Source organism: Elgaria multicarinata, chromosome 19 (genome assembly GCF_023053635.1).
Source record: "Elgaria multicarinata webbii isolate HBS135686 ecotype San Diego chromosome 19, rElgMul1.1.pri, whole genome shotgun sequence".
Classification (NCBI taxonomy): Eukaryota; Metazoa; Chordata; class Lepidosauria; order Squamata; family Anguidae; genus Elgaria; species Elgaria multicarinata.
Window position 1 is genome coordinate 19,331,430 of NC_086189.1, and position 25,128 is coordinate 19,356,557.

General features: G+C 50.4%; 1 protein-coding gene across 4 annotated transcripts in view; it reads left to right on the forward strand.

Moving 5' to 3' along the window:
• Positions 1 to 24,181, forward strand: part of GPSM1 (G protein signaling modulator 1) — a 57,647-nt gene extending 33,466 nt beyond the window's left edge. For 2 of the 4 annotated variants that reach the window (XM_063144665.1, XM_063144666.1), the window contains 5 exons: positions 2,633 to 2,703; positions 4,125 to 4,304; positions 21,325 to 21,484; positions 22,784 to 22,992; positions 23,576 to 24,181. In XM_063144665.1, coding sequence (XP_063000735.1) covers positions 2,633 to 2,703; positions 4,125 to 4,304; positions 21,325 to 21,484; positions 22,784 to 22,992; positions 23,576 to 23,809 — 854 coding nt within the window. In that variant the 3' untranslated portion in view covers positions 23,810 to 24,181. Of the gene's footprint in view, positions 1 to 2,632; positions 2,704 to 4,124; positions 4,305 to 13,036; positions 13,104 to 20,648; positions 20,712 to 21,324; positions 21,485 to 22,783; positions 22,993 to 23,575 lie in introns of those variants that run through there. The other 2 variants (XM_063144667.1, XM_063144668.1) reach the window with 2 other exon arrangements.
• The last annotated feature ends 947 nt before the right edge of the window (positions 24,182 to 25,128 follow it).

Here is a 25,128-nt window from a genome sequence, read left to right on the forward strand (position 1 = left end):
CTACCTCGCAGGGTTGTTGTTGTGAGGATAAAACGGGGAGGAGGAAGATTAGGTACGCCGCCTTGGGTTCCTTGGAGGGAAAAAGGCAGAACATAAAAGAAAGAAAGAAAAGAAAGAAAAGAATCAGGAAAGGGGAAGAAAAAGAGACAAGAGAGAGGTGAAGATAACCAGGGATGAGGAATATATATTTTAAAGAATGCACGTAATGATTTGAAAACTTTACAGACACACCCAAACCGCCCTCTGCTTTTCTAAAAATAGGCATGAATTGTACCAGTCAACCAGGTGGTGGAGTCGGGCTGATGTTCTCCTCCAGAAAGTTTTCAACTCACTAGATTAGAGACCTCGAGCAACCTTCAAGACAGAGCGAGCATTTAGAAATGCCCCTGAGGTTTTCTGCTTGCCTGCAGTGAGTTTTGGTAAACATGCCAAGAGCTACGTGGGAGAGTGGAGAAATGCATCCAGAGCAATGTGTTGGGAGGGGGGGGAAACGTTTCCCCAGATGCTGAATCTTCGTGTGTCAAAGGCTGTTCATACGGGGGAAAGAAACAGAGAAAGAGACACAGAGAGAGAGAGACGGGCAAACTTTATTTTTATTTCTTTACTGAATATTGAGACCTCTAGTATTGAGACCTCAAGGCCGGGCATGGGGTGGTTGGAGGGATAACCTGAAGTTCGTGACAGCAAAGAACCGTTAGAAAGGAACCCAAAGCTGCTTTTGAGAACTGCTGTAAAGAGGTCCAATCCCGAAGAGATGCGCGAGCCGTTTTGATTCTCAGGTGTGTTGGCCGCCTGAGTCCGGAGCGTCAGAGAAAACATCAAGTCTGTCTACACATTCCTTGCTTTTGCCATAAGCGCAAATAAAAAGGGCGACTCTTTGGGGCAGAACGTGCTCTTCCCCTCCAGATATTTTGTGCTATTGCTCCTAGGAAGTTTGACCATTGGCCATGCTGGCTGAGGCGGATGGGATGTGAAGTCGAAAACATTTGGTGAGTGCTGGGATAGCTCTATTATTGTTGCTGTTATTTCTTTTCTCGCTCGTGGTGGTTTTTCTAGACGGGCATGATGGGCTTTTGCAGATTCAGGAATTTCCTCACTATTGAACATGTTTTAATTATGACTGCTTTCTGGATGTTGGTATGGATGCATTTTGGTAGTTTCTGAAGGTTTTCTATGTAGTTTTTTGATGCGATGCCAGTGACTGATGTGACTAAAGGGATAATTGTGGCCTTTTCCTGTTGCCATAGTTCATTAAGGTTCATGGCCAGTGGTGTATATTTTTTCCTCTTCTTACTTTTCTACGTTTTTGTCATTCGGTATTGCTATGTCAATGAGGTAGGATTTCCCCCTTTTTTCTAGAGGAGGATGATGATGATGATGATGATGATGATGATGATGATTGCCTAGGAGTCACCAGCCTCCACTGGGCTTGATTGTATTTTGTGATATATTTGTAATATCACCGTTACATTTTAACAGTGTTTATGTCTTGCGTTTTTCTATGGGTTGTCAGCCGGCTTGGGCTCCTTTTGATATCCGTATATCGTCAGAATAAGATTTTGGCAGCGAGTCCTATTAGGTTAACTTACCCCAGTTTCTAAGGGGGCGTTCTCCATCCCCTGTACAACCTGACTGCATCAGGATGGAGGTATTTCACAGCTAGTATGTGGATTGATGAAAGAGCAGGCAGAGACTTTCGGATCAAAGATACATGGTTTTGCTCTGACAGTTTTACAAAATACCCTTCAGCCCCTGTATCATTAACAAGAGTTTGGACAAGACGGAACAATCTGCATTTCTTTAATCAGACCCATTTCTCTTGAGCTCTTGGAAGCCAACGCAAGACAGAAGCTCTGGTCTTGGAACGCTTTGCCTCTCGGTGTTCAAGACAACAGAAAGAGCTTGTTGATGTCATCATTTCTGAAGCTTTAGTTCTGCAGCGTAGTTGGAGGGAAGAGAGTTCTGAGCATCTAAGGCACCTCCGCAGATGAGGTCTTGCCCCTGCTGATCAAACAGTCCCAGGTCTTCGTCTCTAAAAAGTGCTGAGGGAGCTGCACTGGCAGCTTATTCACTGCTGGGCCAGGTTTGAGGTACTAGGGCACAAAGCCCTAAACAACTTGGGACCAGGAGACCTAAGAGAACGCCTTCTCCTCTATTGACCTGCCCGGTCACTGAAGACATCCGAGGGCCTGCTCCTGGTGGTTCCACATAGATCCATCCTCCGATTGGAGTCCACCAGGAGAAGAGCCTTCAGTGTGGTGGCCCCCCTCCTATGGGACTCCCTCCCTCTGGAGGTCAGGAAGGCGCCAACTTTGTATTCCTTCCTGCGCCTCCTGAAAGCATCATTGTTCCAGGAAGGCTTCCCTTAACCACCAGCTGCGGTTTATTTTGCACTTTCGTTTCTTTTAAAAATGTCCTTTTGATGTGTTTTTATTCTGTTTTTACTCTACTTTATTTCGTCCACCGCTCCGAAACTCTGAATGGGGAGCGGTATATAAATATTGCAAACACAGAAATAAATAAAAAGGCGTCGTCTGTGGCATGCATTGAATTTCTCATCGGTTTGCCCTCCTTGGCAGCCAGGTTTTAAGGGAGGGCCCTTCCTCTGAGCCAACCGCTGTGTCTTTTCCAGGGGCCCGGCCGAAACGGATCCAGAGGAACAGCATGAACAACCTTGATCTCCTGAGGTTCCCTTCTGAAAAGGTAAAGGGAGCGGTCGGTCGGTCAGGAGCTGAGGGAGGCAGAGGGGTTGTGGGACGGCTTGAGGATGCTGGTCTTGCTTGCCCTACAAGCTTAAGAGTCTGCAGAAGGCGAGCGGCTTCTCGGACGACGGCGCTAGCTGGAAAATCTGCCGTTAGCAGATAGGGCGGGAATCAAGGGGATTATCCAACCCAGAGCTTGGGAGGGCAAAGGGCAGCGTGTTTATTCCTCCTTTGCCAGATACCCTTTGTACAGACGACGAGAGCTGATCTCCCCCAACACCCGCCCTACATATTTCCCGGCGACTTTGTACCCTGTCATGATTTTAGGACCCTGCGATGTTCAGTGTGTTCCGAGAGCAAAAAGTTCAGCTCGCCCTTGATGCTCTCTGAGCGGTTCCCCGGGAGAAATGCCGGCAAACAGAAAACGAATTTCTGCGATTATCTGCTGCTCTCGAGTCCACACACTAAGACCTTTCTGCAGATGTTTGCATGCTATTGTACACAGCCAGGGCCGGCGCCAAGGGTCGGCATGCTGGGGGGCCCACACCCCCTTGGGGCCCACCTACAGGCGCCCCCTGGCGTTGCTCCTCCTCCTCCCCATTGCAGCCTGCTTGTCCACCGGCCTCTCCCTCCCGCTGAGACAACAGGTGGGGAGAACTAGGAGCAGCAAATGCCGCGGACTCCTGGCTCCTTGGATCTCTGTCTGCCAAGCAAGCAAGTGGTGCCCATGGTGAGGAGGAGGAGGAGGAGGAGGAAGAGCAAGAGCAACTGGGGACCATGGCAGGGAGAAGGTGAACTCCCTGAGGGAGCGGGCCCATTGGGGGTGCCTTGCCGGCACTCAGCTCTTCCTTCCAGGATTATCGGCTCTCTCTCCAGGCACTTTGCTTTATCAGCCTTCAGTCAAGACGTAGAAGCACCACCACCACCACGGGGACTTTCTCGATGCCTGGTGGCCCCTTCTTGCCTGTCTGATCTCACTCCGACGTGTGTCGGGCCCTGATGGAGGTGGCTCTGGCCTCCACGTCCCTCGGGTGCCTCTTCTGCTTCAGCAGGGGTGTTGAAATTCCAGCCCACCTGAGGCCATAGCAGGCCTTCTCAGGCTCCCCAGGGGGCCACACCTCCTTCCTTCAGCCCTGCCTCCTTTCCCTAACCATTGATCATTTGCTGGTTTCCCCAGGTGCATTTCCCCCCATTCCAAAAAAGTGGAAATGCCTCTCCTTAGGCCTAGTGACTGGCAGTAAGAGCTTTAAGCAACAATATGCTAGTATTTTTAATATTTTTGTCCCCTTTCGTCTTCGGCCCCACCTCCTTTTCCGCTGGCCCCGCCCACCACTGGACCGTGGCCCCCGAGAGCTGCTCTGAAATTGAATCCGGCCCTCGGGCTGCCAGAACTTCCCCACCATTGTGTCTTCTTGTTATCAGGACCAGAATGGAGCGAACCTTCACACGGGAGACCTCAAGATCACCGGGAGAGATTTCTTGTCGCTGCCTGTGAGGTCCCATAAATACAGGGAAAACCAATCCGTTTTGGAAGGGAAAGCTCCAGAGACCAGCGAATCCCCGCTAGAAACCAGCGACGTCCGCCTCCAGGTGTCTCAGCTGGTAAGATCCACTTTCGTGGCAGGAGCGGCCATCTTGTATGGTTTAGTGCTGCCGGCTGACATGATCCCAGTTTTGGTTCTTATTGCTTCTTTTACCTCAGTTGTTGTGAAGGTGACCTTGAGTGCCTTAGGACTGAAAAGAAAGGAATGGATAAGGTTTATAAATAAACACTACGCACAAATAGAAACCCTTAAAAAAAACTTACATCATGTAAGGCAGTTTCTCATGTTCCCATTTACATCAGCCTTTTTTCCCCAGAACCATGAGGACTAGAATTTTGCTTTATTTTAGGAGGAAGGGCCTCTAGAGGAGGTTGCCTTGCCATCTTCAGTCACTGAGGAATCTCACATGCCACAGAGACACCCACGTCATCACAGCCTGAGGCTGCTAAAACAGGCCAGGGCCCTTCAATACCTTAACCAGTGTGGAGCCAATCTAAATTCAGCAAAACTCCTATTTAAACCCCACTTTAATTCTGATCCTTGCTGGAGCAACCGACAGACAGCCCTGTCTGGCTTGCACTGCTTGGAGCTTTCCGTGGTGCTGATCAATCCTTTTACGCCTTGCTCCCTGAGAAACCCAACCTGATCCTCCCTGAAGATCTGAATCCTGCAACCCAAAACAACATCGCAGAGTATAATCGGAACTCTTGGCCTGAAATGGCACTTGTCCGCACGGATGGATATGATGTAATTGTGGGCAAGGAAAGTACAATTCTTAGCACATTATATTAAATCATAATAAAATAACATCTTTAATTTGCAGCTGAAGAGCTTTCCAAAAGATGGGCTAAAAAGAGTGTGTTAGTGTTAATTAAAATATCAGCTTGAGGGGGGTGGGAAGTAATGCGATGCTCAAATGGCACCGACCGGGGAGGGGGGGAAGCAAAACCAATAAAAGTCTCAGCTGCCAGGGCTGAACAGCATCCAGCAGGTTTTAGTTGGTTATCGTACAGATGCTAGGTTATTGGAGAGAAGGAGAAGGTGTTTCTAAAATGGTTTTTCAGCCGTTCACAGCCTTCGTTGGCCAAGAAATGAAAGGAGTGTGTATGTGGAAGAAAAACCATTATTCAGTAGCACCACCTGATGAAGTTCAACGTAATTGGAGATTACCAGATATCTCTCACTGCTTTGCTTTCTTTGTCAATGTGTTACTCCTTCAAAAATATAGATTTATCCATTCAGGATATTATTATTCTCTCTCTTTTCTCACTTGTAGCGGTTTTTCTGAATGGACATGACGGGCTTTGCCAAGTTATGCTGTCCTTTACTGAGTCAGAAACTTCCTGGCTATTTGAACATGTTTTGAGTATGACCGCTTTTTGGATGTTGGTGTGGATGCAGTTTCTGAAGGTTTTCTGCATCGTTTTTTGATGTCATTCCAGCGAATGATGTGACTAACGGAATAATTGAGACCTTTTCCTGTTGCCATAGTTCTTTAACTTCCATAGCCAGTAGTGTATATTTTTCTCTTTTCCTCTTCCTTTTCTACAACATTTAAGTCATACGGTATTGCTATGTAAATGAGGTATGTGTGTTTTTCTTTTTTGTCTATAGCTGTTACGTCTGATCAGTTGCAAGGTATTGTCTTGCCCGTATGAATTGTTTTGTCCCAGTATATTTTATGATCTGCCTTTTCCAAGATTGTTTCGGGTGAGTATGTGTAGTACGGTGTAGGTTGATTGATAAGGTTGAATTTGATGGCCAGTTGTTGGTGAATTATTTTTGCAGCTATTTTGGGTCTGTCTGTATAGTCCATTCCTGCCAGAATTTTACATCCTCCTGTTACGTGGTCTATTGTTTCTTGGAACTGATGACATTTCCTACATGAATACGCTGTTACACTGTTATCTTTTATGATGTATTTTTTGGTAATTCTTGGTTGCTATGACTTGATCCCGTATGCTGCTGCTGCTGATTTACATTTCTATACTGGAGCTCTCTGAGCAGTTTACAGAGATTACGAAGATTTAGAACTCAGTGCCAATATGTTTATTATTGGTCTTGGTACCCATAGACCCCTCTCTCGGTACCCACCGGGCTCCCTGCCCATCTTGATTTTTTGTTTTGTTTCATAAGGTTTTAATTTTTAAATTAAACCCTTTTTTAACTGGGAGGCTGGCATGCTGCAAATTGAAGTGGTTCCTCTAGCTTAATTTAGGTTTAGAAAAGCGGTTCTGTTTTAGAGTTCAGAACCCACCTCTGCCTCGTCCTTAGATTCTTGGGCACGTTACTCCTTCTCTTAGCCTCACCAGTTTGCCTTCTGGGAAATGGGTGTTCGGTAGCCAGCCATGCTTACCATGGCAGCCATTTTGTGAGAGTGCTCATGACACTCCCTCAGAATTCCACTGATTTAGGCAGTGTCTGTTTGGATCTTATTTCATGTAGGATATATATGTGGTGTAGTGGTTAGAGTGTTGGACTTGGAGCCAGGAGATCTGGGTTCTAGTCCCTGCTCAGCCATGGAAGCTCACTGGGTGACTTTGGGCCAGTCACAGCCCAGCCTACCTCACAGGGTTGTTGTAAGGATAAGATGGAGAGGAGGAGGAGGATTATGTACACAGCCTTGGGTTCCTTGGAGGAAAAAAGGTGGGATATAAATACAATAAAAATAATAATAATAAATAAATATGTATTTATTTATTTTATTTATTTATTTATTACATTTTTATACCGCCCAATAGCCGAAGCTCTCTGTGTATGCCAAAGCATACATGTGTGTGCGTGTGTGTGTAATAAAATTTATTTAAGACTTTTGTATTCATATTAGGGTTCGTTGGTTTAATTCTAGCAGTTTTGGTTGTCTTCAGCATTTGTTGGTTATTTTTCACCAACTGCGGAAAAAGGTGTGTGTGTGTGTGTGTGTGTGTGTGTGTGTGTCTTTAAACCATCGTTTAATATTTGCACTAGGCAGGAAAGCATTTTAAGTTTAGCACAAGATAAAGGGTCTCAGGAACCAGCGAGGGCTTGGCAAAAGAGTTTTGCCATGCTCAGAGGCAATCCCCCTCACCCCATGAACAAACTATTTGATATAAGAGAAATTAGGCCAAGGTGCTCCGTTCAGCTTTCCTTAGTGCAGGGAATTTGGTTGCCATCTTGCTGAACTTTAAACTGTTTCGCTCCAAGTCCATACAGCCTTTGCTTCTGTGGCGAAGGCCCTGCCCAAAGGAAGATGACAAATTGCCATCCACCTTCTCTCAAGCAAGGCCATTTATAGTCAATAGAAAGAGAGGACCCGTTTCTATCATCAATGACAATTTGCAGGCGTGGATCTTTTGATACATTCCAGATGTCCTACGGGAGGGGTAGAACCGGAGCCTCCCCTCTCTGAGAATCCATGGAAGACGCTAGACCACTCTTGTCTCCTGTAGACCCTCTACAGAAGAGGTTTGGGAACCCTAAGCAACAGACCAGATCTGGCTAACCGGAGGTACCAATCAGGCTCTGGATTGCGACGCCCTCTTTCCACCGCCCGCTGATTGTGGCTCCCAACTTTTGTGCAAGGCCTGCCCCATTTAACATTGCAGCTAAGATGGGCTTGCTGCAAGACGATAAAAGGATTGCGTTGCCTTTGCTAGTTCTCCGAAGCTTGTCACATCGAGGGAGAGGAATTGCAGGAATAAAAGGGAATATATCCAAGGCAGTCCTCGGTCCATAAAACTCCAAATATTTGATTTCGCTGGGCGTCTGGAACTCTTCACTTGTCCATTTCGCTATTCCTGCGGCATTCCTGCACCGCCTGTTTGCTGTTTCTAAAATCTAGCACCATTCCCCAATAAAATATATTGATTAAATTCATCTCTCTCTCCCTCTCTCTCTCTCTTCTAATGGTATTTTTTAAAAAGAAATTAAAAATAGCCTACATCCTTCTCCTGTTAATTTTCAGAACAGCTCCATTGCAACAGGGCAATAGTTATTGAGAATGATTTTTTTTTTAGAAATCTTTTAAAAATTGTTCGCCCGCTGTCTCCAAGGTTAGGAAATCAAAAAATCTGCTTAGAAAAAGAGTAAGTTAGGCAGCAGCACCTGGGCACCCCGTACCTTTCCTTAGATGAAGTTGCACCTGCTTCCAGCCTCACGAGAGCCTGGGAAATAGGAGGAAATAGGTAAACTTTGTGGCGTCAGAGTTGAACCACTGCTTCTTGCAAAATAGTTAGTAACAAAACTGGGATGAACTTTGCAAACGGATTAGAATTTGCCAGCCGTAGCTACAGCGCTAATAGCTTTCATGGCGTGGCAGGAAGAAGGTTCAAAAAGTTTCCACTTGCGATGAGGTGCCTTTAGGAGTACGATCTGAATTCATCCAAACTTTATGTGTTGTTTTATTTAACAAGATTTATGAATCACTTAAGTTAGAGAAATGTCTCAGATAGGTACAAGAAAAACACCCCCAAATCTTCCTAGGGAGGACAAGATAGCCTTCCTATGGATGCTTGTTTCCAGTAGGTGCAGAAAACCTAGAAGATTTGGCACCTGCCTAATTCGTAGTGGTCAGGAGTTCCAGAGAGTGGGGCTCTGGCACTAAAGGCCCTGTTCTGAGCCCTGATGGACGAGACTTCTGAAATCTTGGGTAATAGCAGGAGGATACCTCTTGATGCACGCAGCATCTGAGCAGGCTGGTAGGGAACCAGGTGACCTCTTGAGTATCCTTCTCCTGAGTTGTTTAGGGTTTGGTAAACAGGTCCCAAAAACTTAAACCTGGCCTTGCAGCATATAGCGACCCAGTGCACTTTCCCCAGCATAGCTGTGGCGTTAGTTGCTGAAAGCACAATCTTATGCATGTTTAGACAGATAAAAAGTCGCAGTCTGGGAATCGTAGGACACGTTGTTTTTCCTGTTAAAACATGCATAGGATCGCACCTTGGCTGACTTCAGTCAGCTTAATTTTCGCCATGGGTCGGGATTTCCAAGTCAAGGGTGGATCCTAAATCTTCAACACTGGGATTTTAAGTACCACCGGGTACCTGGGGAAATCTCCATGGTTGATGTATTTTGCTCCTACCTCTCTGTGTGTATGTTTTGTTACATCCTACCACGAATCCTTGCAAGCGGAAGATGTCCTTGGAAACGTTTTTTTCAGACCTCTCTGCAGGGAATTCTGAGAAATTTAGCCCCGGAAGAGGGGCCAAATAGATAATAAAGGGACAGAAGACATTGGACTATTTCAAGAAATAAAACCTTTTCCCCCCCGTCAACATCCTGAGACTTTAGCCTCTTTCTTTCTCGGGTCCATTTGGAGCTTCTCTAGTTTTCTTTGACCTTGGCCAACACATCTGGAGATCTACTTTCTGCCCACCGCTGCCATTGAAAGCGGTGTACATGCTGTGCCGTCGGAAGAGCGAGAGTCTTGTGGGTAGGGAAACGTCTTTTGGAGGGCCCCGGTATTCCCGTGGAAATCTCTGCCAGCGTAGATGTCCCACTGGTGACGTTCTTCCAACGTGAAGTTTTGGGGTGTTCTTCCCAGCTGCAAGATACTGTCAGCTGTTAAGGGTTTAAACAGGCCATCACCCTCCCTTATCTTTCTCTTTTCAATTTAGAAATTAATATTTCCTGCCTATCTGGGGAGTCTCTGACTTTTGCGGCCCCATTTCACTTCCGGATTGCTACAGCCCTGGATCGTAAACGATGATCGGCTAAATTTAGACCTCCTCTCGTTCTGCTGAGGCTTTCTGCCCCTCTAGGCCCGCCGCTGCTTCTGCAAGGTTACCCTTTTCCTCGACGGATTTGTGCGGCTCGCAGACACAGCCGCTAACAGCACGTGAGGCCTTTTCTCTGGCTGCACGTTGCTTCCTCTGGGCCTGTCTCCTGCAATGAGAGCCCACGGTAGAGCTGGGTGCTCGTCTTGACATGGGAAGAAAGGCGCTTCCTTGGGGCCAGAGGGTGATATATGGGGGTTGGCGTTTTGAGGTTTCCTTCGAGGCACCGGCCCGATCGTGAGCCGTTCCGTAGCGACGGTTCCTTCTCGGCCGTCGGATCTTGCAGAAATGAAAGCCTGTTAGTGAGCCCTGGATGCTGGCATCACGCTTTCAAACAGGGCTGCGGAGCTGTTGTGCTCTGGGCTGCCAGAGAAAAGTGGATGTTTCGGGGTCCCCCAACCTTTTGGGGGCACATTTGGAATTTCTCGCCATCGTTCCCACTTCCTTGTCAGCAAGCAGAGAGCCAGGGAGCCAGGAGGCCGCGGCGTCTCCTGCTCCTCCTCCTCCTCAGCACCTCCATTGCCTGGGCCAGAGCGGGAGGCAGGTGAATGAGCAGATTGCGAGGGGGAGCAGCTCCAGGGGGCGCTTGACAGTGGGCCCCTGCTGGGGTGTGGGTCCTCAGCAGCTGCCCAACCATGCCGACGCTTGGTGCCGGTCCTGTCCCTGGTGCTCCTGTTGGACTGCTGTCCGTACAGCCAGGCAAGAGACACACTAAGCAAGACCACACCAAACATTAAAGATGGCTTTTAGGAAATAGTAGAGAGAGAGAGAGAGAGAATATCTGGAGCTCTTGGGTGCTCACGGCCTTCCCTCCCACCCCAATTCACACTCTCGCTGGCTGCTATTTTTAATTCTCCCCAAAGTAATCAACTCCAGCTAATCTACAAAAACGATTGCTTCTCTCCCTCGCTGAGGGTGCTCGGCCTCTTGGGTGCTGCAGGCAGACGCTCAGGCAGCCCCTTGCAAGGAGGTTTGTGGCGTGCGTCAGCGCCACCTTCTTCTTCCAGCCCTGGCCGCCTCCATTCCCTGCTCCCATTTCATTTAGTTAGGACCTGACAAATCCTCCCAAGATCACGGAACTGTCTTCTGTGTGGGGTTTTTTCCACCCTGGTGATGCCCGGCTGTAATAAAGCCTTCCCCAACCCCGGTGCCCTCCAACATGGTGCAACAATTGATTCAATTTAAAAGCACATTAGGTGTTTTTAAATTGAATCAATTGTTGCATTTTTGTTTGACTTGCCGGTTGAAGAGTTGTTTTGGGGGTTTTTTTGTTGTGATTTTTTAGTGTGCAATTGTATGGTTTTTATATTGGATGTGTTTGTTTGTTTTTTAATGTTGGGTACGCCGCCCTGGGTTCCTGCAGATGATGATCAAGGTCAAAAATAAGTAAATAATAAGTACTATGACAAACAGCACAGAGTTAAACAATGGAATTCACTGCTGCAAGAAGTCGCTTTAAAAAGCGACTGGACAAATTGGGGGAGAAGGCAACCAACGGCTACTAGCCCTGATGGCTACAGGCTACCTCCAGGATCATTGACAGTGTGCCTGTGTTAACCAGTTGCTGGGGAACATGGGTGAGAGGATGCTGTTGCACTCCAGTCCTGCTTGGGGTTTCCCCGTGGGTGAGTGGTTGGTCATTGTGGGAACCGAATGCAAGGCGAGACGGAGATGTTCTTAAATTGGTCCAGCTTCAAGACTTCCGTTTGCCCTTGAACATTGGCAGGGAGCAAGCAGCCACCCTCTGAGCCAAATGGCCTCGCCTCTCCACGCTTCTGTCTTAGTGCAGCTTTGGCCATTAACAGAGTTTCATCTTCTGACGAGGCTACTGGCTCACAGCCCACGGCAGCCCAGCTCCTCTCCTCCGCCTGGCTCTGGCTCAATCTCTGTGTTTCTGGTGAAGTTAAAACAAGCAAACACTTGCAGGATGCCGGTGCGTTTTTGCCGGACCTCTTTCGTTTCGAACCACTGCCGCACGAGATTCGAACCTAAGACCCTGCAAGCAGTGGGTCATTTTAGACCTTGCAGTGAGTCGTCTCCAGATGGCCACCTGTCCGACTTCGGTTGTGCCGCCACCTCTTCCGTTTCTCTTTCTCGCCCCTCTAACGGTAGGATTAGAGGTTTTGCCAACCTTGATGAAACCGGCTCTGTGAGCGTGAGCGGTTTTGCATTTCAGTTCACTTAAATCAAAGCAACCTTCGTGACTGCAGGAATCAAATGCAGCCTGCCGCTCTCTGGGTGGTAATTTGCCCTGGACGTTGGCTCCAAAGCCTGGCTGTGGTTGACCACTGATCAGAAGTCAAGTTGTCCGTCCATGATAGAGGGCAAAAACAGATATCTATGTATCTAGCTTGATCGATCGATCACAACCCTTGAGAGCAGGGGACGGATGGTGCCGTGGTTAGAGTTTTGGTCCAAGTTTACAGAGATCCGGGTTCTTTGCTGCTCTTGGTCACGAAACTCACCCGGTGACTTTGGGCCAGTCCCTGACTCTTAGCCTAATTTATCTCACATTCTTCATCCATTCCTCTCAGCCTCTTCCAACCTGAAGTCCTCCGGATGTGTGGGACGACCAAACCCATCATCCCCTAGCCTGGGGGATGATGGGCATGGCAGTCCCACGCGTCCAGAAGACTTCAGGTTGAAAGAGGCTGATTTCTGCCCTCCAATTTTTTTTAGAACAGGGCTGGCTGGGGGATGACTGGAGGTGTAGTCCCAGACGTATTACTCTTAATAAGGGCTGGTGCCAGTGGCTGAATAAGAAGCGAGGGGCAGAAAAACGAACCCCCCCCAAACTGGAAGGTCTTGGGAAGGGGACGAGCAAATAAGTCCTGTCCGAGGGGCAGCTGCTACCGTTGCCGCTGCGCTGGGTCGCGTCCCCACGCGCAACAGACACGTGTCGCCGCTGCTGCGGCTCAAAGGTGCGCGTCCTCTGCGGAGCCGGAGCAAGGAGGGGGCGGCGTGCACGCCTTTCCCCCGCCCAGGGCTCAGCAAGCGCCGCCTCCTCCTGCGCTCCGGCAGCGGCAGCAGGAGCAGCGGCAGAGAGCGCCGTCTGGAGTCGCCGCCGCCGCCGCGCCCGGGATGCGAGAGCCCCGGAGAGGTCTGTAAGTAGCAGCGCTGCGCCTCTCCGGGGTCCTTCCTCTCTCGGAGGGATATTCTAGGGGGGGGGGAGCGGAGCGGGGGGCTCCCCTTGCAGGTGCTTCGGGAGTCAGGGTTGGAACTGTGTATGGGGGGGAGGGGTTGCAGGGTCGCCCCCACCGACCCAAACCAAAAACCTTTCCATCCAGGCTGGGCTCTTCTACTCTTGGATCCTGACTTCAGGATAGGAGCCGTGGCCCCCTCCCCAAGATGCAAGCCTCTGACCACGTGCAGAGCGACTTGCTGAAGCTGCCCTCCAACCCAGCGTTGTCCACACTGACCGGCAGCAGTTGCTCACCGGGGTTCCAGGCAGGAATATTTCCATCCCTGCCTGCCTGCACAGCAGGGACTCTGCCACTAAGCCGTTGCCCCTTCCCCTAAAAACAAAGCGGCGTTTCTAGTCCTTATGATCCTGAATAAAACAGGAACGCAGGAAGCTGCTTTCCGTGATGTAAAACCGTTGTTCCTTCTAGTCTAGTATTGTCGACACGGACTGGCAGCTGTGCCTCGCCTGGGTTTCACGCAGGATTCCTTCCAAGCCCTACCTGAAGATGGGAGGGGTCGTACCTGGGGCCTTTTGTCTGCAAAGCAGGGGCCCTGCCCCGGAGCGACAGCCCTTCCCTTCCTTTCTTCCCCAAAGGGCGAGAACAGCCCAGGCATCTTGCCCCAGAAGGGCAGGTGGTGACGGCGAGGAGGGCAATTGGGCTTGGCTTTGAGGCCGAAACCCAGGGAAGATTTCCCCTGCCGGTGAACCAGACTGCGCAGCGTTGCCCTGGAGAAGGGGAACTGCCCCCCCTCCCCTGCCCCTGTTAAGAGGCCAACAAATCCCATCAGCCCAGCGGGGGCAATTGGCGGAGATTCCCAAGACGTCCTGCTTTCCCGTCTGTGACCCTGTGGCGGGAGCATTTCGGGTGGTGTGTTTCCCCACCCCCCACCCCCCATAACAAGTCAGGCAGAAAGCAAAGTTCAGCTGGTGAAACTCAGTGCGCCACAAATTACTCCGTGGCCTGACGGAGCGGGGCGGTCCAAATCTCTGGGCTTCTTTCGTGTTGAGTCTCGCCTTTCCCCAACTCGACGGCCTCCGGAGGGGGTGGACTTCAACTCCCATCACACTGGAGGATGGGATCTATAGTCCAACCCCCCATCTGGAGGCTGCTGGGTCAAAGGTTGCTTTAGTGCATTGACAGAGCAAACTCTTGGTGCAGCGGACAATCCACGCGGTCTCCTTATTTTGGCGGATTCCTGGGGGCCCCTGGGGGACATCTGGTTGGGGGGGCAGTTTAGCCCCCCCCCCCTTAACCACCTTCATGTCTTGGGCCACCACAGCCTTTGGCTTCTTCCCAGGCAGCGCGCAGCGGCTACTCATCACAACCAGGAAAGTACACCACCAATGTGAAGTGGAGTGGAGTGGGAGGGCAGAACATATCCTTCATCCCAAATGCCAAGTGGTGCTGGTCCTCATGGACCGGAGGTGCTGCTGTGTGCTCCGTGCAAACACACAAGTCCTTATAATTCAGTGTGGTGTAGTGGTTAGAAGGTTGGACTGGATTTTAGAGAATCTTAGGAGAGTTGGACTGGATAATCCTACACTATGGGATTATAAAGCTATTTAGAAGGAAAGACTGGTGTCTCCTCCTCCTCCTCCTCCTCCTCCTCCTCCTCCTCCTCCTCCCTGTTCAGGACAGGCAAAGCCACATACCCCCAAGCTTTCTGTCCAACTCCTTTTGCTTCATTTTCTTCTATCTTCCGGCAACATAAGGCAGAGAGCTAACTTTAAAATGTTGTGGGGGCAGCAGGAGGCTACGTGTTTGTGTGTGTGCCTGTGGGGAGGGACCATTTCTGCCAGGAAAGGGTATTTATAACCAGCAGGTGATGTCTCTGAAGGAGGGAAGCTGTATATTCAAGAAGGCTCTTTAACTATCTCTGGCATGCGGTTTTATCAGAACTAGCCAGGGAGAAAAAGCCCAGTGGAAAAAGTGTGCTTATTTTCATGACATGCTTAAAGATTTTTCTTTTCTTTTTTTAAACGGAGCTTTCGAAAGACAACCATCTGTTAAGGGATGCTTTAAGGTGAATTCCTGCATTGAGCAGGGGGTTGGACTCGATGGCCTTGTAGGCCCCTTCCCACTCTGCTATTCTATGATTCTATGAAAGCCAGTTTCTACTTTCACTAAGGGGCGTTGTTAGACCTGGGTCCACGGGGTGTGTGCCCTGGATCTATTTTCCCAGGGCCCTGGATTTCTTCTCAAGAGCCATTGAGAGTCCATCGGTGCGAACAGGGGTGCTTTTCGAGTGAGCACTGCAGCCGCAGAGGGACAGGTTAACCCTCCCCACTTGCTACAAGAACAACCCCAAAAAACAGTGAACAGCGCAAACTGAACATGCCAAAAGAGCCGGCATGTCTGAGCAGCAACAGGAAGTGCAGCCCATGTCCTGAGTTTCGACCTTGTGAAGCCTGGGGAAGGAGCGCCTGGACCCGCTGTACAGCCACGAGGGCACCCTGAGACGATTCTAGAGTTGACAAAAGGCAGGGCGATGGGCCCGGGTCACTCTAGGCCTGGGCCCCCCGTTTTTGGGTCGGTGGGTATTTTTGGAATTTTGAGAGAGTATCATGGGCACACTCACAACATGTCTGCCCTGGGGGTGGGGCTTGCACATTCACAAAATGGCTGCCATGAGGCAGGGGGCATGGCCAGTCAGAGAACACTCATCTCCCAGGAGGCAAGCCGGCAAGGCTAGAAGAAAAATCACTTGCCAAGAATCTAGGTCGGGGGCTGAGACGGGCAGTCTGAGATCCAAAACACAAAAGCATTTTTCAGGACCCAAATTTGGATGGTGCTGGACGGCAGAAACTCACTTTGTGGCATGGCAGCCTCCCAGTGAAACGAAAATAGTCCTGAAAATCTTTTTTAAAAAAAGACCCGGAAAGGCTGGCAAGGGCCAAGAGAGCCGGCCTTAGCACCCACAGGTGCCACGGCCCCCTAAAGCACTCGTAGGATATGCTCCTGGCAGCTCACCCCCATCAAGAGGCAGGTGTGGAATCTAAACAGTCTTCAAGGGCAACTTGCATGTGGGCGAAGGTCATGGCTCCATCAGCACCTTTGAGACCCAGTCCTTCGCCTCCGTGGAGGAAAGCAGAGCACGGGACGTGGAGGTCGCAGCACCCTCAGCTGCCATGGGGATGTGTTTTCGGGATTCTGCCGCCCAAGAGGCTCCAGTCAGACGATGACAGAAGAAACGTTTGCAGAAGCCGGAAAGCTGGGAAGGTGACAGTGACGTCGCTGACGGACGCGTCTGGCTGGCACGGTTTTGGTGGAGATGCCCAAGAGTGACTTTTCGCTGTGCGGTGTTCTCACTGGCAGAGCTGGGCACAGGGCCGGCATGGAGGGTTGGCCTGGCCAGGCCCCTGCCAGGGCCCCCTGCCCCAACAGGGTCCCTTCTGGCTCAGCGCTATGCATGCATCATTTCCAGTTCTTGGGGTCGCAGAGGAGCGGGTGTAAGCACACAGAGAGCTTAAAACACATGTTTTAAATGGCTGCCCAGAACCTCCCAGCCTGGCCACATAAAAGGCGTTTGTTCAATTAATGATGGAAATAACTAATAATATTAGAGGAAGTTGCCTTAGGCAACACGGGAAGGTTCCCTTTATCACAGAGAGCCCATTTTCTTACATGACCTTTTCATTGTTTGCATACAAAATCTGCGGAGGTAACGGCACCCACAAAACAGGTTCTGCTCCTTACAATAGTAGCGTAACCTCCAGGTCGTGTGCGATAATAGCCAAATAAATTTGAATGAGCTGTCAAAACAGAGCCTTGGCTCTCCTTTCTGAAGCCACAGACATTTACAACTGCAGCAGCAGCCCGTCTGTTCCTTAAAATTTACCAAGGTCTCTCAGCTTTTTCAAAGTACAAAGATCATTGGGTAGGAAGGAGCTATCAGATTTTTTTTTAAAAAAAAAAAGACAAGAAAAAGACAAGAAAGACTCCCTATATGTAGAAAATGAGTGCTTCAGGGAGATGCCTCCATTATACCTTCTTCCCTGATGAGCTAGCTTGCTACATGAAAGGAACATCTTGCATTGGCGAGTATTTAAATTTAAGAATAATTGTATTTCGATCCTACCTTTCTTAAACCAACTAAGACAGTTTAAGATTGGAAAATAAAAACCGTAATCAAAGAAAAACAGACTAAAACCTGAAAAACAACCTTAGAAACCGTAACAACCAATGCAAAAAGCCGAATTGGAAGGATGTTTCTTTACCCGCCTTCCGCGACAACCAAGAGCATCTTCCACAGGGCCTTTCCTAATGTTCTCAGTAGCTGAGCAGGTCCATTCCAAGATAGCCGGTCCCTCGAATAGCTGGGCCCCGAGCCATTTAGAACTTGAAAGGTTAACGCCAACGCCGTGCTTGAGTCTGGAAAGCAATTGGCAACCCATAGAGATCTTCCTGTATTGGTGTGATATGATCATGATACTGTTCACTGAACAGCAGCTGAGCTGCTGCATTTTGCACCAATTCAAGCTTCTGGAGCCTCTTCAAGGGCAGCCCCACATAGAGAGCATTGTAGTAATCTATCCGCGATGTACCCAAGGCGTGGCTAACTGTTGCCGAATCAGACTGACTCAGGAGCAGGGTCAGACAAAGTCAGGAATGGGGTTATATACCCTCAGCTACAGTCCAAATTCTGCCACATGATGCATAACGTGCAGTTTTGCTCTTTATTCCAGAAGTCATGAAGGGTTCGGCGGGGTGTGGGGTGTGACAATCCCCTCCTTGCTTGAGAATTTCCATATCATTCCCACATTCAATTTGCATGCCTGAGCCAAAAATGAAAGTGTCTGGTTTTACAACCCTAATTTATGACAGCCCAATTGTGTGCGTGTGTGTTGAAGCAGTTGCTTAGAGAGACCTGCTTCAATCCTCCTCGCTGGGTACAAATTTGGCTCCCGCAACCTGATGCGGCAGAACCCGTAAGCGTCGCTTTCCGTTTCGGCTCCCACGACGCGCTTCTCGCTGCCGCCGCCGCCGCCGCGTGTGCTTTTGTGGGATTGGGGGAATCGTCTGGATTAGCAGATGGCCACTCGGTGGGTGAGAAGGAGAAAGTTCTGTTTTCTCTTTGAATTCCACTCCCCATCAGCTCCGAGGCTGCTCAGGGCCGGATTGCGCCACCCGGATCGTTGCTAATTTTGATGCTGCCCTAAATAGAAGCCGAGCGTGTGCGTCGCTCGTCAACTTTGCTAAGGAGATGAATTATTTTTCCCTCGTTTACCAAACCGTGGCATTAACTCTGTGGAGGCCGGCAAAGAGTTCTTCTCCGACTGCTGTGCAAAGTCCCTCGTTTAGCTCCATGAGAGTCCTGATTGGTGCCGACTGAAACCCGGAGCAGGTTCACTGCCCCACAGACATTGGAGGCGCTCAGCCCCCGCTGTTCCCTCTCCGGTAGCAGCAGGCGGAATCGTCCCCACCTCTCCGGAACGGCGAGTCCTTTGTGCAGGCAGGCCTGGATAAAAATAATACTGGCGTCTGAGGAAAAGGGCTCATTTACCGTAGCTCTCCCTTTCTGGGACGGTTTTGCCTCCAAAGAGCTATAATTTCGTGGCATTGCGCGGTGACTGTATTCGCCTGTTTTTAGCAGTGAGCTCAGGATGGAACAAGGGAACCTACAGCCCAAGCCATACGGATATCGCCAAGGTAGTCATGGGGAAAAGGTGAGCTGCTTAGAAAGAGATGCTTTGATTCCCCAAATACAGCCCTGGAAAGGGGGGGGGGGTGAAGGCTCCTTTTAAGACTCAGAAGCCTTTGCAGGTGTTTGAGATGCCCCCGTCCCTCAAAGGACTTTCCCCTTCCTTCTGGGGCTTGGTTGTTTCTTCCATTATTTTATTTATTTATTACCTTTTTATACTGCCCAATAGCCAAGGCTTTCTGGGCAGTTCCCAATTAAAACTATAAAGTACAGCAAGTCAGAACATCATAATAAGCTCTTAAAAGTTAACCCAAAATACCATTTACAACCAAAATAAACCCAGCAGTGGTTACAGCACAGGGAAAGCCCATGTGAAAAGATGTGTCTCCAGGGGGCATTTAAAGAGTAACATTTTTCGCCTCCCGAACCGCATGAGGGAGAGTTTTCCAGAGGGTGGGTGCCGCTACAGAGAAGGCCCCGCCGAGGTTCTTTATGGCGACATTCCGTTCATTTCAGAATGGCCGGCAAGACCTCCTCTGTGGATCGTAGCTGTCGTCCGGGTGTATATAAGGGAAGGCGGTCTGCTAGGTATCCTGGTCCCAAGTTGTTTAGGGCTTTATATGAACATCACCTTGTACCTGGCTCAGTTGTTAACAGGCAGCCAGCCAGTGAGTTTGTGAGCTTCAGGACAGAAAAAGGACTTCTTTCCACAGCTCAGAGTTAAACTATGGAATTCACTTCCACAAGATGGAGTGATGGCCACCAATTTGGAGAGCTTTAAAAAAGGGATTGGACCAATTCCTGGAGGAGAAGGCTATCAATAACTACTAGTCCTGATGGCTATGTGCTGCCTCCAGTAGCACAGGCAGTGTGCCTATGTGCACTAGTTCCTGGGGAACATGGGTAGGAGGGTGCTTTCGTGCTCATGTCCTGCTTTTGGGCTGCTGCGTGAACAGAACGCCGGACGAGATGAACCCTTCGTCTGACCCAGCAGGGCTCTTCTTTTGTTTGAACCTCGTAACCTCCAGAAGTGTTAGACGTGCTGGACGGAAGGAAGTGATTTGTAGTCCATTAAATCTGGAAGGTTCCAGGTTCAGGAAGTTTGACCAACCTACAAGAACTCAAACGGCTAAAAAGTGTGAGCTGGGAAGTCTCCCATTCAAACCTCGCTCATGGGAGGCCTTCGGCAAAGCTGTGTCTCTGCCCCAAGGTGGGGATAACATTACTGACCTACCTTACAGGGTCATTATGAGGATTACTGGGGGCAGCCGACACGTGCCTGGTTCTGATTTTGCACAGCATCTTCGTCCACTTTGAAATATGGGCCATGTCGGAAGCACTTTTAAGCGCTTCAAGAAGTGTTACGAAAACGAGTGTCATTGATGAGACTTTGGGCGTTCCTTGAAATTCTTCATGGGTTGGATCCAGGATTGCGCCAGATCAACTGCGCGGACAGAAGTGGGCCCTCTCCAACCCAACTCCTTCCCACAGCAACCCATTCATCCCTGAAAACATCACAGCCTGCTGAATAGGGGAGATCTGTGGTGTGTGTGGGGGATCTCCAAAAATTAGCCGGAGGGATTGTCTGTGAGTTCTTGCTGAGGGCAGATCCTGGATCCAACCCCAGAATTTTGGCCTGATGGGCAGGAGTCTCTTGATGCACCACAAATGTCTTTTTAAGCAAAAATCTTGGTTGTAGCTCCCTGCTTCCTCTGGAAAGGGGTGGGGCATGGGTTGGGGGCGTGGCCATGGGGAACTGGTGGGCGGGGCCTTGGCAATATCAGCACAGCCCTCATGTTGAAATAAGCAAGTGGAGATTAAAACCTCCCAGAGCAGAACAGAGCTTCAGCCATCGCTGTTCAACTGCACCAGGGCACGGTGCCCAGGTGATTTCATGCCCCGCCCCCTCAAAGAGACCAGGACTTCAGGACTTCCCACTTTTCGCAGATTCCAGGAGCATGGACTGTCCCTCAGCTCTTTTCACTCTGGATTGCTTCTTTTATGAAATATTTCCTAAGTAGCAACATTGCTATGCCTTAAGTACCTTTTTTTAAAATAATAATCATTAAAGCTTCAATTAAAAAAAACAGGGTTGCAACCGTCAGGTTGATGTAAAAGTTCTTGAAGTGGGATGTAGCCCGTCTCCCAATTAAAACCCGCCAGTAAAACTTCTTCCAATTTGCTAAGAGTTACAGTCTCAGGTTTCCGTGGGCCGCTTCTACTGATGCAAAAGACCTTTGAAAGGGTTTTTATTGTAGGCAATTATTTAAGTAATTAGTCAAACTGGTCCCAAGAGCAGCTGTTTTATACATTCGAAATTAGGACTCGATAGCAGGCATTTCATGGTTTTTTTAAAAAAGATCAGAGCCATGGGATGGATGGGGGAAGGGAGATGTAACAGTCCGGTTCTGATCTTGTCTATTATATTTAATTATATGCTCTTAATAGAATAGAAAATCAAGAATAGAAAACTCTAATTATTAACATTATCATTTGCAGAAAATCAAGCGAGCCCCTTCAGACGAAGAGTGTTTTTTTGACCTACTGAGCAAATTCCAGAGCAACCGAATGGACGACCAGCGCTGTACTTTGGAGGAGACCCAAAAGGAGTCCGAGGATGCTGCTGCCACGCCTGTGCCTGCCTTGGAGGAGAGACTCTGTAAGTTTGCCGGGCTGTTTTCGGGCGCTACAATGACCAGGTTCCCACATAACGTGACAAATTGTGGGTTAATTAACGGTGTGTGCTGGGTGCATTTCATGGCCAGTTTGAATATTGAACCCCCGATTTGGTGTTGCTACATGATAGCCAACCCAGGCACTGTAGGTTAATTAAACAACCCACAGTTAACCTAAAATGGGCCAATGGAGCAGTTCTTTCAATGCCGGGGTGTTGCGATCACGATACCGTCCACGGTTTCATTTTGCACCGATTGACGCCTCCGGACGCTCTTAAAGCGAGCGCATTGCAGTAGTCTAACCATGGTTTAACTAAGGCATAGATGCTGTTGGAAGTCATAACGTCATTTTGAAAGAGTCTTCTTCGTGTCGTGACTTTTAAATTGGAAACCTGAGGGCAGGGCTTGTCTCATTATTCATTTTCCTAAGCCTCTTCGGAAACGTTTTTAATCGATCAATTAAAATAAAGGGTTTGATAACTGGCACACGGACGCGACAAACTGGAAGCATCCACCTGCCGGAAGAGGAATACGTGGATTTTCCTCCCAGTAAATGTGAATACCCACCTTTTCCTTAAAACAAAATCTGTGCGCGCCTGCCTGGTGGGGGATAAAGGGACACAACGGGGAGAGCTTTCTGGCACGGCGACAAAAGCCCTGACGCAAGAGATGGAGGGGAACCGCCAAGGGAACAGCGCGCCTGCGAAGCGGGCATGAGGAGACGTTGAAAAGGTCAGGCTGTGTTATGACAAGGAGGGCGGATGGGCCTCCGAGGCAGCAGGGGCCTTTTCTCTCCTAAAAATAGCACGAGGGACCGGTCTCGCTTCTTTCCAGAGACGAAGTCTGCTCCTGATGAAGGAGCATCTGTGGATGGTCTCCACTTGCTTCCAGCTGATCGGTTAGATTAGGCAGAGGACAGGGGCCCAGAACTACAAAGTCCCCCCCCCCATCCCACCCCATGAAAAAAGCAGCTTGAGAGCAGCATGAGGCTGGGCTCCTGCAAAGTGTGACGGAGCGCCCCAGAATCCCTTTCAACACAAACAAGGTCGCCAACCTTTTGGGGTGGGTGGGCACATTTGGATTTGTGAGGGGGGATTTGGGGTTGTGGGCACTCTCACAAGATGGCTGCCGTGGTGGTCACGGCTGGTCACAGAACACTCATTTCCCAGGAGGCCAAGTGGTGAATGGGCGTCAAAGGGCAGCGCTCCGCCAGGTGGAGGAGGGGAGGGAGCTCCAAAGCCCGGCCCTGGCTGGGCCCTCACTGCCTCTCTCTTCTCCCCCAGCTCAGTCCTCGTCCATGGCCTCCCCCCAGACCGAAGAGCTCTTCGACCTCATTGCCAGTTCTCAGAGCCGGCGGCTGGACGACCAGCGGGCCAGTGTGGGCAACCTGCCCGGCCTCCGCATCACCCACAACAACTTGGGCCACCTGCGCATGGAGGGCGACGCTCAGGAGCCGGGCGACGAGTTCTTCAACATGCTCATGAAATGCCAGGTATCGCCTCGGCCGCCGGCCGGTCGCTTGCCACATTTCCCCATCCCACGGTGAAACTCTCGGGATCCCTGGAGCTCAAATTCCAGGGGAAGTGCAGAGACGCCAAGAGCATCCAGGGCTCGGCATTTGGGGCACTGCCTCTGCCTTAGACTCGGTCTTTCAGGCAGGTGACGTGTCCGTTGCCACGCTTTCCATGGCAGCCATTTTGTGGGGGTGCCCATGACATGTTCTCAAATCACCGGAATGCTTCCAGGGCCCCAAAAGCTTGCCTACGTTTAGCTTAGATTCTTGGACAAGTCGTTTGCTTTTAGCTTCACCTGTTTGCCTTCTGGGAATCGGGGCAGCTCTGCATGTTACCGGCCATGGCAGCCATTTTGTGAGAGCACCCACGACGTTCTCTCAACATTCCAAATGTGCCGTCTGGCCCAAAATGTTTGGAGACCTCTGCACTAGCAACCTTTCCAGGAATCAATCTGAATGCCATCTCTCTCTCTCTCTCTGCTCCCTTTCACTCATTTTAGTGACCTCCCCCTCCTCCCCAGAATGTTTACTCTCCTCTTTTTCCCCTTGTGCTCCTCTGCAGTCATCCCGAATCGATGACCAGCGTTGCGCTCCGCCCAACTCCGTCCCCCGGGGCCCCACCGTGCCAGACGAGGACTTCTTCAGCCTCATCCAGCGTGTCCAAGCCAAGCGCATGGATGAGCAGAGGGTGGACCTGGCCTCAGCACAGGAGGAGGGGGAAGAGGAGGAGGAGGAAGAGGAAGAGCACGTTGAGGAACAGCCGCCGGATCAGCAACAGAGACCTAGCTCCAGCTAAGACATCAGCGCAGGGGACGGGGCGGGGCTCAGAGCGTCACCCAACCAAGAACCGAACCGCGATGCTCTAAGCGTTCCCAGGAGCGCCTCCTCCCTTCTGCGCCCCTTCACCTTGGAGAAAACTGGGGAGGGGGAGCAGCCTGCGCCCTGCCTCTTGTCCCTCCTTTGGCCGTAGCTTGGAGGTGCCTCCGTGACAACAGGGCTGAGACGCGGGCCTTCACGAGCAGACTGGCGTTCTCATCCCCACGTACGAACTGCCAAGATCAAACAAAAGGAAGACGTTGGAAGAGATGCCCGTTGCCGGGACGGCCACTAGGCATTCTGGGAAGCGGTTGCGGGCGTCTGTCGGCCCACGGCGGCGGATCCTGCGTGAGGCGGCCCGGCCTGCCGAGAATGGTACCTCCCCAGTCGAGGGAAGTCTACCTCTGCGCAAACAGGTCTTGGGAACAGACAGAGCCCGGAGGTGTGTGCACCAACGAGGCAGGGTGACTCTCATGCCGGGGCGGAGTAAGGAAAAGCCTGCCGAAGCGAACTCGTGGGCAGGCGGTGCAGGGGTCGTCCCAAGCCGCTGCCTTCCGTTGGGACGGTTTTGTGCCTCTATCCCTTTAAATCCATTCTGTGCCAAGCAAAATCCAATCTTGCGTCTGACGGTAATCGGTCAATGTATATGTAAATCCTGTTTTGCATAAATATCCTCAGCCGGCGCGCTTTCTTCTCAGGTGCAGTCTGGAGGCCGTGGGGGGGGGGGGCGTGCTTGTCAGAGGGGGCAAGGTGGGAGGTCCGGAGGCAAAAGGCCCATCCGGCCGGCCGGCCGGCGGACTTCCTAAGGACTAGAGGCTTGCGTCGCTCCCCTCGGTAGCAGGGCCCACGTGGAAGTTCTGTCTTTAATTGCTAACGAAGGGGATTTTGATTTAAGACTTCACGTAAGCAGCCCAGGATCCCTTCAGCTCTGGCTCTAGCATGCTTTTAATCGCGGGTGGGTTTTCCGAGCAAGGGAGAGAGAGGGGTGTGTGTGTTTCCTTTTATGACCTTGGCCTACCGCAGGGATGGGGGACCTCGGCCCATGCGGCCCGCGGAGCCTCAGAGAAGGGAGAGAGGTCAGGAGAGGGACGGCTCGGTCAGTCAGGGAAAGCGCAGGAAGAGCGCAGTTCGCTTGAGGCTCAGATGGCGCGTGGAAGAAGCCCTCCGCCACGTGCCGGCCCAGGTGCTTCACCTGCTGCCCGGATCGGGATGGTGGAACTAACTCCTCCAGGTGCCAGGTGAGTTACTTCCCCCATTTAGAGGGAGGCATGTCTGCACACCTCTTTCAGCACGGAGAAA